At 47.1% G+C, this 11,024-nt stretch overlaps 1 protein-coding gene across 1 annotated transcript; it reads left to right on the top strand.

Annotated features, from left to right (window-relative positions):
* The first annotated feature begins 81 nt into the window (after window positions 1–81).
* POMK (protein O-mannose kinase) lies at window positions 82–2,510 on the top strand. Its single transcript, XM_009904869.2, has 2 exons — window positions 82–652; window positions 1,144–2,510. The coding sequence occupies exons 1-2, from the start codon at window positions 359–361 to the stop codon at window positions 1,915–1,917; spliced, it is 1,068 nt and encodes a 355-aa protein (XP_009903171.2). The 5' UTR covers window positions 82–358; the 3' UTR covers window positions 1,918–2,510.
* The last annotated feature ends 8,514 nt before the right edge of the window (window positions 2,511–11,024 follow it).

The raw sequence follows: 11,024 nt of genomic DNA, 5'->3' as shown, positions 1-11,024 counted from the left end.
CGCCGCCGCCATCACCGCCCTGCGCGGCCGAGCCTTCCCTCCCCGCCCTCCCGGGCCTGCGGCCCCTCTGTGCTGCGGGGAAAAGCGTCCCCGAACGGGGTGGCCGGCAGCCTGGGCCCTCCGGTTTGGAAAACCAGGGGGATGAACAGCGAGGCGAGCGTGGAGCTTGGAGTCGCTGGGGACATGTCCTGCTGTCACGCGTGGCCTTTCTCGTAGGCTGTAAGGCTCAGGGCTGCAGGGGCTGCGAGACAGCTGTGTGTAACCTGCAGTGAAAAAGCCCCACAGGCGCTCATCCGCGGGCTGGGAAGAGGGTCCTGCTTAGCCTCCGTCTTTCACGGAGAATGCAAAGGGCACGGCCATGGCCATGGAAAAGAAACCGCTTTTTGTTAGGAGGGAGTTTCCTCCCAGGGAGATGTCATCCACCTCCTTGGTCTTACTGCTTGCGGCCGTCCTCCTCCTTAATACCTTTCTCTACCTGTACCTGAACAAGTTTTACATCTCTTCGGGACGTGCCGAAACAGACCCTGGCCTCTGCCCTTTCGGGTACTTCAAATTGGGAACGGTGAAGAATTGTTCCCCGTGGCTCTCCTGTGAAGCCATAAATAGGGAAGTCAGGAAACTCAAGTGTGTTGGTGAAGGTGCCGTGAAAAAGGTGAGTTTGGTTTTTTCTCTCTCCTGCGTATAAAGAGCTCTCACTGATGGTTAATTCATGCCCATGGTGCTGTGGTAATTGTCCTTGAAGCAGCTGTAGACACCACGGGGCATATGGTGCACAGGACAGGTGGGATGGGAATAACAAGCCCTGGGCCACCTCCCTGATGCGGAACAACATCCAGCAACATGAGCACAATGACACAGATGAGTGAAGTGCTTGTGGGGCGTGGTACAGTCATGGCAAAGTAAGACAGGCTGGTTGGGCGGCATGAAATATTTCAATTCCTCGGCATTGCCCATTCCAAATGGTGTAGGTTGGAAGGAGCTTGCTGTGACAGGTACCAGGCTTACCTAAGGGGTTGACTGTGCTTGGTATGTGTAATTGCAGTTGTGACTAAGCAGTCACTTGGAGGTCAGCAGCTGATGGTAGCAGATGGTCTAAGAAGGCTCTTCCTCCATGAGTCTTACGTGTCTCTTGTGTATTCTCAGGTCTTCCTTTCTGAGTGGAAGGAAAACAAAGTGGTCCTTTCACAGCTTACCAACTCAGAGCTGAAGGAGGACTTTCTCCATGGACTGAAGATGCTGAGAGCACTTCAAAGCAAGTACGTTGTCCGTCTGCTTGGCTACTGTGAGCAGCAGTTCACAATTCTCACCGAGTACCATCCTCTAGGCTCCCTGAGGGGCCTGAATGAGACTCTCCACATCCCCAAGTACAAGGCCATTAATACCTGGCACCGCAGGTTGATGCTTGCTATGGACTATGTGAGTGTCATTCAGTACCTGCACAGCAGCCCTCTGGGCACCTTTGTGATGTGTGACTCAAATGACCTGGATAAGGTCCTCTCTCAGTATCTTCTGACGAGTGACTTTCACATCCTGGTGAATGATTTGGATGCTTTGCCTCTAGTGAACAGAAGTGCTGGCAGGCTGGTGAAGTGTGGTCACCGGGAGCTCCAGGGTGAGTTTGTGGCTCCTGAGCAACGATGGCCCTATGGAGAAGAGGTGCCATTTGAGGATGACCTCATGCCTCCCTATGATGAGAAAACAGACATCTGGAAAATCCCTGATGTCACCAATTTTTTCTTGGGCCACGTTGAAGGAAGTGACATTGTGCGGCTGCATTTGTTTGACATCCATGCAGCATGCAAGAAGAAGAACCCAGCTGAAAGGCCTTCTGCCCAGGAGATCTTGGACACCTACAGGAAAGTCTTGACTCTGCTTATTCGGGAGGCAGCCCTGCCTGGCACTAGGGAAATGTTATAGTGAGTCATGAGACAAACAACATATGACAGTTGATGTCTTCCCTATTTATCTAGCTTGCAAAAGGGCAACATCTCTGTCCCCAAACATAAGAAGAGAAGAACAACTGAACTTGTAAGTTTTGATTTTAAAAAATCATGTGTGCCCAATGTTGGAGCTTTGCAAGCTTCCCATTGGCTTGGTTCAGTCTATTATTGGAAAAGGAGTAGCAAGGAAACGAAGTTGTGTGAGTCCAGGACAAAACTTGTTCCTTGAGAAACAAAATTTTACAACATTTACACAAAACTCTCTTTAAAAAATTACAGAAAAAGAGTTGCTAAAAGAAATGAAGACATCTTAAAACTGATGGGCAGAGGACTGAAGAGCAGAGAACATGGTGTGCCCCCCACAAGCTTTGTGGTGGTTCTTGTGACTTTGGCCTCTATCTCATCCACAAAGCCCTCACCCACTTCCCCATACAGTAAAAGTAATGGTTGCTCAGAAAGCAGTACCCAGGCCCACTTCAGATTTTGGTGAACTCCGATGCCGGAGCCCCAGCAGCAGTCTCTGGCTGCTGGATGGAGGAGAGTTTGGTTCTGAAGCCATGTGGCTATTGTCCTCTGAGCAGCAAGCATGTGGCCACTGCAGGAGTAGTATGAATGAGACACATGGACTCTACCACTGTGCACCTGGGGCTGGCCTGTTGGGAAGCAGCTCTGTGTTGAAGGGGCCTGGGAGTTCTGGTGGACAAGAAATTCAGCATGAGCCAGCAATGTGCTCATGTGGCCAAGAAGGCAAATGGTATTCTGGGGTGCATTAAGAAAACTCCGAACACCAGGTGAGGCCACAGCTGAGTATTGTGTCCAGTTCTGGGCTCTCCTATACAAGAGACAGGGAACTGCTGGAGAGAGTTCACAGAGGGCCACAGAGATGATGAGGGGACTGGAGCATCTCTTATCAGGAGAGGCTGGGAGACCTGGGGTTCTTTAGTCTGGAGAAGAGAAGACAGAGGTTGTCTTCTCAATGCTGACCAGTATCTAAAAGATGAGGGTCAAGAGGATGGGGTTAGGTTCTTCTCAGTGGTGGCCAGTGCAAGGACAAGGGGCAGTAGTCACAAATTGGAACACAGGAAGTTTCACTTAAGGAAAAATATTTTCTGTGAGGGTGCTGGAGCACTGGAGCAGGCTGCCCAGAGAGGTTGTGGAGTCTCCTTCTCTGGGGACATTCAAAACTCATTTGGACATTGCAATCCTGTGCAACCTGATCTAGGTGAACCTGTGTTAGCAGGGGGGTTGGAGTAGATGATTGCCAGAGATCCTTTCTAACCCCTACCGTTCTGCAATGCTGTGACTTTCTGTTCTGCCGACCTAAGGGCCTGAGACAACTTTCATGTTTTGACTTGAGAGGTGATCTATAAGCAGGGAAGTACACACTCCCTCCTGCTGAAGGGTTTGGTTCTGTCCCTTGCTGGGCTGATACTGCTCTTCAGCCAAACAAATCGTGTTATGCCTGCTCTGAGAACATGCAGCCAATTTCTACAATATTGAAACGTTGCTGCCAACATTATAAACGGGAAGACTTCTCTGCAAATGACTCAGTTCCTATCCCTGATTTCACACAATACCAGCAGTCCTTTAAAGGCTGCCCATTATGGCTTTCCTTTGTCTTGGGGCAGTCTGTTTTCTTCAGTTAGCTGCTTTTTTGCCATTTCTCACTTGTGTAGTCCTTCCTGGCAGCTTTCTTTCTCAGGTTGTCAGGAAGTAAAGCACCAAAGTCAGGGCCTCCAAAGGAAAACGATTTGTGGTTGTTTTGGACATTGACTTAAAACACCTTAAGAGGCCTGGGGAGAAAGAATGCTGTCTCTGTTGTCATTGCACCACCCAGCCTGTGAACTCTTGAGTTATTAATGAGGGAATGTCTGGAGGAGGGCAGATTTAGACTGGATATTAGGAAGAAATTCTTTCCAGTGAGGGTGGTGAGACACTGGAACAAGTTGCCCAGGGAGGTTGTGGATGCCCCCTCTGTGGAGGTGTTTAAGGCCAGATTGGAAAAAGCACTGAGCAACATGGTCTAGTGGCAGGTGTCTCTGCCTGTGGTGGGGGGTTGGAACTAGATGATCTTTAATCGTCCCTTCCAACCCAAACCATTCTGTGATTAACAGGGTCAGAGTTCGGCAGTTCCAGCACGAATCCAGGATGTGCTGCAGATGGAAAACCATCCTCTTACAGCTCTTCAAAGCCATGCGTCAAATCTTTTGTCCCCTGCAATAACCTCTTGTTAGCCATCATAGATACTTGAAAGAAAAATCGGCACCTGATGACAAACAAGTAAACATACCATGTGTTTCTGTGAGAGTAGCAAGGCCAGAGAAGGAGACCCTGCCAAGCTTCTCCTGCTAGTCTCTCTTGGTTAAGAAAAGCTTCTGCTTGGATTATCTTGCAATGGAGATGTGTCTGTTCCTGGGTGGAATAGTTACAAATATTGTTAGTTACAAATATTGTTAGGTGCCTCTCTAAACATTCACCCTGAGTACTGAGTCTCTCCCCGTTCCCTCTCCTTCAGCTTGTGTGTTGTCCATCTGTTCTATTTCAGCAGGAATAAATGACGTTTGTTCTGAGCCCATCAGTTTGGAGCTCGTTTCTTGCGGGGGGCCTTCTGTCCATGAGGAAACACTAGATGGCAGCAGGAAGGGCAGCTGAGCGTTAGTTATTAGCAGTTGCAGGCTCTCATGCCCAAACATAGCCAGGATCTGTCTGGCCTTGGAGCCAGGATTTTGCTAGGGAACGTCCATAAATCCCTTCAAGATCTCTCTGTGCTTGCATTAGCAACTCAGTAGTAACAAGGTAGTTGGACCTATCAGAAGGGTCACACATGCCAGCTGAAGAAGCTACCTCCCCTATAACTTGCTCAGGGTGTTAGTGCACTGTCTCTTTCATCTTAAATTGGTGCAATCTCAATCAAGGTTAAGTGTCACCTCCTCACAGTCTTTCAGCAAAATCAGAGGCGTATGTACCCTCTCCATCTTTCTGTTCTTCCCCACTAGCCCATTCCACAATGTCCACATTGCATGAACCCTGTCCTTCTCACATTTCCATCTTTTTTCCCCCTTAAAGTGAAGAAGCAAGGCAGCCCTACATGCCTCTCTTCTTTCTGCTGAGCATTCCAGTTTTCACCACCAATGGCAGCCTTGGACAAACTTTCAGGACCTTTGCTGCCTCAGTACAAGCAGATCTTGTATATTTGCTGGTGAACACTAAACACTAAAGGGCAGAAAGAGGCCTCTTCACAACTGGAAGCTTGCAACCCCTCTCTCCTCATCCACTCCTCAGCCAGCTCTAGACCAGTGGACAGGGCCTCCCCTGCCCCAGCTTTCTCAACAGGTGCCACTGGTCCTTATCTCAAGCTCAAATCAAGAGCCCCACATTCCCTGTCCTTTCTCACAAAAGATGCTTCTCCTGGGATGGTTACTGTCAGGTTTCCTATTGTATCCCTGTTCTTCCATCCCAAAAATGCAGCCAATGAAGCTGCACAAAGATGCAGACCACACAAGAAGGACTGCTAATGGTGCTCATTTTCAGAAAACTTAAGAGGGGGTTCCCCAAGCCACCCTCAGTGGTCAGTGTCATGGTCTCAGAGGTCCCAAGGCTTTTGTTTGCTGCCATCACCCAAGATGAAGACCTTGGGTCTCACCCTTTGCCAGGATAACTGTAGAGGTCAGTGATCTGCACCACCTTGCCCTTCCCTTTTGGGCCATGTCTCCTCTGCCATCCCTGCCAGACTCCCACAACATGTCCTGCCCACCTCATCTGACCATCCAGGTGAAGAACCAGAGCAGAAGATCATCTCCCAAACTCAAGAAATAGCACCTGGTTCCTAGGCTGAATCCCCCTGGGACTCTGCTGTGCCAGCAGTGGAGGAGACAGGGAGACCAGGATATGCCAGCTGAGCCTGCTGACAGTCTGGCTGTGGGAGCCAACTGTGTCAGGGCACTTGGACGCACTCCTGATATGGTATGCTTCACTCTTGGTCTAATGCTGTTGCCAAAACAAAATTCCCAGGGGATTTGTCAATAAAGTGTAGCCCTTACCAGGCAGGTTTGTACCACAGGACACAGACTGGAAACAGCCTGTCTCAGAGCAGAGTCCCAGATTCAGTTCAGACCCAGTGCTTCCTTCTTGTTCTCCTCAGAGTCATTCAGAGAACAGCACTGCCATAGATTCATAGAGTCATAGAATGGTTTGGGTTGGAAGGGACCTTAAAGATCATCTAGTTCTAACCTCCCTGGCAGGGACACCTTCCACTTGATCAGGTTGCTCAGAGTCCCATCCAACCTGGCCTTGAACGTGTCCAGAGAGGGGGACATCCACAACCTCCCTGGGCAACCTCTTCAAGTGTCAAGGTTATGCTGTTTACCTTTTCCAGATGCCTGATGGCTTCAGGCTCAGGGCTGATGTAGCATCTTCCCCTTTGTGTGCCATGGGATTCAGACCTAAAAGCAACCTTTTATTGCTAAATCCTGCATGGGTGAGCAGCATGTACAGCAACATACAGCCTGTGCAGCTCTGTGTTTGACAGTATCAGATGTAAAAAGTAGTGTATGCATAGCCACACCTGTGGCTGTAGCTGCTGAGGAGTAGCTGGGGGAACTGGATTTGTTTTGTCTGGAGAAGAGGCGGCTGAAGGGAGACCTCATTGGTCTCTACAACTCCTTGAAAGGAGGTTGCAGTGAGGTGGGGCTAAGTCTCTTCTCTGTAGTGATATGATAAGAGGAAATGGCCTGAAATTGTGCCAGGGGAGGTTTAGGTTGGAGATTAGGAAAAATTTCTTTCCTGCAAGAGTGGTCATGCATTGGAACAGACTGCCCAGGGAGATGCTGGAGTCACCATCCCTGGAAGTGACCAAGAAATGTCTGGACATGGCACTTTGAGATGTGGTTTAACAGCCATGGTGGTGTTAGGTTGATGGTTGGACTCGATGATCTTAGAGGTCTTTTCCAACCAAAACGATTCTATGATTCTATGAAACAAGGACACAAGGTATTTAATTAACAGTTTGGGTTTTTTCTTTTTGAAAGGATACTTTTAAAGTATGTCTTACTCTGTCTTTAATAGAGTGGTAACTATTAAGTGGATCAGAAGTTTAGAATACCAGGCAAGCTTTCTGAAATTCTATCACAAGCCCATAACCGGTATTTTCCTTTGGTGCCACATAAACAAAGCATCAGCTCATTATCTTGGTGAAACAGGGGCAGTGCTGTTTGCCAAATATAATTTGTGAGACATTTGGCAGAATCTGCAGCTGTAAACCAATTCTATCATTACCCCTGTAATGTCTTACCAACAGTCAGGAGACCCTGGGAACAAGAAAAAAGTGGTTCTCAAGTTCCTCTAGCATGATATAATGTGTATATTTGTAGAGTTCATTCAGAGAAATTATATGGTAGATGGTACTTTTTAAAACAGAAAAAGGATTTTATGGTTTTATTTTAATTGAAATACTGTACACTTGAGCTGACCACATGATTGCCAATAATTGTCAGTCTCTGTTCTGCACTCTATAATCCAGTATTAAATGGTAAATATATTTGCATTTCAGTGATATTTATGCCTCAGCAATTTCTGATTCTGTTTAGCTCTGGGTAACTCACAATCCATTAGAAATTATATATTTATATAGCGAGGCATGCACGGATTCTTTGGCCATCATCGTTTTCTAAAGAGCAAGCTTACTGTTAAAATTCCAGCATTCACATTTTGATATGAATCACAGAATGGCTTAGGGTGGAAGGGACCTTAGAAATAATCTACTCCAGCTTTATTGCCATGGGCAGGGACGCCTCTCAGCTGTATCAGGTTTCTCAAGGCCTCATCCAACCTGGCTTTGAACACCCCCAAGGAGGGGACATCCACACCCTCTCTGGGCAGCTCATTCCAGAGTCTCACCACCCTCATACTGTAGAACTTCTTCCTAAGATCCAGTCTAAACCTACTCTCCCTGAGCTTCAAACCATTCCCCCTTGTCCTGTCGCTAGACACCCTCAAGAAAAGTCCCTCTTCAGCCTTCCTGTAGGATCCCTTCAGGTGTTGGAAGGCAGCTGTAAGATCTCCCTGGAGTCTTCTCTTCTCAAGGCTGAACAACCCCAGCTCCCTCATCCTACCCTCATAGCAGAGGTGCTCCAGCCCTCTGATTGTCTTTGTGGCCCTCCTCTGGACTTGCTCCAACAGCTCTGTGTCTTTCTTATGATGGGGACACCAGAACTGGACACAGTAGGAGCTTCACAAGAACAAAGGAGAAGAATTCCCTCTCTTGTCCTGCTAGCTACACTCCTCTTGATGCAGCCTAGGATGTGGTTTGAAGTAACTGGGTTTTCAAAACTGGTAATATTCAGCAGCTTTCAGTCAGATTTATAGTAGTTGCTGGATACTAAGGACTTTTGGAAAGTGAATTCTGTCCTTGTAGAACTGGAAGATGCTTTTCAGCAATTCTCTTGATAAGTGTATGGGTGGGGGCTTTTATCCAGTACATGCTAGATTTCCTTGTGGAATCAACAAAGTTCCTGCTTCTGTAGAAGCTGGGATCTTAGCAAGTTCATTTTTTAATTAAATCACACAGCTATGTGGTTTTCTCCCCTCCTTCCAGTCAGGGATAGTCTCTGACCCCTAGCTGGAACTCCCCAGGCTTCTTTGATACTGTGTAATGTTGGGAATATAGCCACTAAAGTTGGGTCTCTATTAGCTGTGCTTTGCCAGGCCAGCTGATGCTATGTCATCTGTTGTTGTTATTATTATTACTTTTATTTATTTTTTATTTATATATTTGGTGCCCACATGCTTTGCTCACAGGCCAGGATCCTGGAGGTCAGATGCCACACAGGCGCAGCACCAAATGACAGGCTGTTCCCTGCAAGCAGCTTTAGCATAAGAAAATAGAAAGTAGCTGATGTCCTCATGCATCAACATTGTAGAGGAGAATTGCTTATCCCATCCCACCTCATCTGAGCTAGAAATAAACATGCTACATAATCTACCCGGACAGGTCACACCATTTCTTGTGCACATCCTGACAGCTGCAAGGCCTGACTGCTCTAACCAAATTCAACAGTTGCTTGCATTCCCATTTCTAAAGGTGTGCCAGGAGCCCAGAACTGAAACAAAAACTCAAGCTACAAAATGAAACAACAGTGTTACCAGGACAAGCTAACGTGGGCTTAAGAGGCAACCAACTTTGGAATCTGAACCAGATTCCTCAAGTCACCACCAGAACTCCTATTGCTACAATACAGGCCAGTGAGTGGGAGATCATCTCTTTTTCTCAGGTTTGCAAGACTGTCACAGTCACTCAGTGCTCCTCAATTTAACCCTGTCCTACTCACTGCTTAGCATTTGCTAGCTTCAGAGGGGCATGTGATCAAGAGGGAATGGACTGAGGCTTGAGGAGGGCAGATTTAGACTGGATCAAGAAATTCTTTCCAATGAGGATGGTGAGACACTGAAACAGGTTTTCCAGGGAGGCTGTGCATGCCCCCTCCCTGGAGGTGTTCAAGGCCAGGTTGGATGAGGCCTTGGGCAACCTGGGCTAGTGGAAGGTGTCCTTGCCTGTGGCAGGGGGGGTTGGAACTAGATGGTCTTTAAGGTCCCTTCCAACACAAACTATTCTATGATTCTGTGTGGGTGAAGAAAATATCTCTCTGCTTGTCTTCCAGGTTGGGGGTGCATGGATTATCTGAGCCTTAAATCCAAATCAGGCACCTGCAGTGAGGCAGAGTCTGTTCCTGCTTGCTGGAGACTGCAGAGAAACCCTTGAGATCTGAAGTCATGCTTTGTGGATGGAGGCCTTGGTTTCCTCTGGATGGGAAGCTGGAATGCAGAGTCCTGGAGTGTTCCAGTCTCCTCTTTGGTTGTCCAGAGCAGAGCTGCAAGGTTCATAGAAAAAGTGCCTTCAGATACAGTTTAAACACAACCTTTCTACAACTCATAGCAGACAGTCTGATCTCAGCTGAGATCTAGAGGTGAAATATAAAGAGCACTGAAGTTACTTAGGTTTATTCTTTCCACTTTTCTTCCACAGTGCTTGTCAAGCCTGTTAGCAGGAAAGTTCAGCACACTAAAAAAGCAAACAAAAAGCCTCAACTTGACTGAGAAACTGTTTAAAGTCCCTGTGAAACCATGCTTAATTAACTGTCTTGTGTCATGTTGCGTAAGTGACAGACTCTTTTTTCCCCTCCTTGTGGTTTCCACAGCTCTGTGCATGGGTGCCATCCCAATTTAATGACCTAGAATTATGTCTAATTGCTGTTCTGTTCTTCTTTCCCACACCATGTGGGGCAACTTTTCTCAAGATAGCAGTGCCTTAGCATTTTGGGTTTTTTCCTACTGCTGTTTGCACTATAACCTTTTTATGCCCTGATCTGAGGTTATTTTAATGAATCCTTTTCCATAGCATGGAAAGAGAATGACTTTGCACATCTTGCGCTGAGGAAATGGCTCACCAAAGGACACTTTCCCCAGGCTTGTCAGACATTTGCCTAGTGAGCACCATCCAAGCAAGGTGTCTAAACTCTTTCTACTCAGTAAGGGGTCAAAGAAAAGGAAAGGAAAATGAAAAGAGGAATTAGTATGTGTGTTAGAAGTGTTATAAAGTCCTCTGCCTAGTTAATTTGCACCTCATGATGCAGTTCAGACAACTTTTCAAGTTTCTAAAGTGAAATGCTTGCTCTGCTCCACCTTTTCTGCCAAAGCATAACCCTAGAATTTTAATTTTTGGCACCAGGAGCATATGGAGCACAGGAGTAAGCTATGTTGCTCCAGCATCTGAATATCCAGCAACTCCCATTTTGGTAAAAAAACAAGAAGAAAAGAGGCAAGCTCTTTCAGAAGGTGCTGTTTCTATTTTGAAAACCTACACTGTCCAATTTAGTTCCTATGTGAAAAGTGAAAGCTCGTGACAAGCTGAACTATATCCCACGGTTCTGCTGCCACTGAGCTAGCACCAGCCTGGGTGGTTGAAGATGCTTTAGACTCCATGCCAGGCTCTTGGAGCAGCTGAATTCATACCTCTGATGGCTCTCCACACCATGAAAGCAAGAAGACTGGTGTATCTCTATGGGATAACAGTGTAGCTTACTGTGGGAA

Source organism: Dryobates pubescens, chromosome 1, assembly GCF_014839835.1.
Source record: "Dryobates pubescens isolate bDryPub1 chromosome 1, bDryPub1.pri, whole genome shotgun sequence".
NCBI lineage: Eukaryota > Metazoa > Chordata > Aves > Piciformes > Picidae > Dryobates > Dryobates pubescens.
This window is presented reverse-complemented; position numbering and strand designations above follow the sequence as displayed.

Bases quoted from the DNA above. Each gene is read 5' to 3' on its own strand.
- POMK (XM_009904869.2), top strand. From the start codon at position 359: ATGGCCATGGAAAAGAAACCGCTTTTTGTTAGGAGGGAGTTTCCTCCC. The intron at 653-1,143 runs GTGAGTTTGGTT...GTGTATTCTCAG, and splicing joins GTGAAGGTGCCGTGAAAAAG to GTCTTCCTTTCTGAGTGGAA.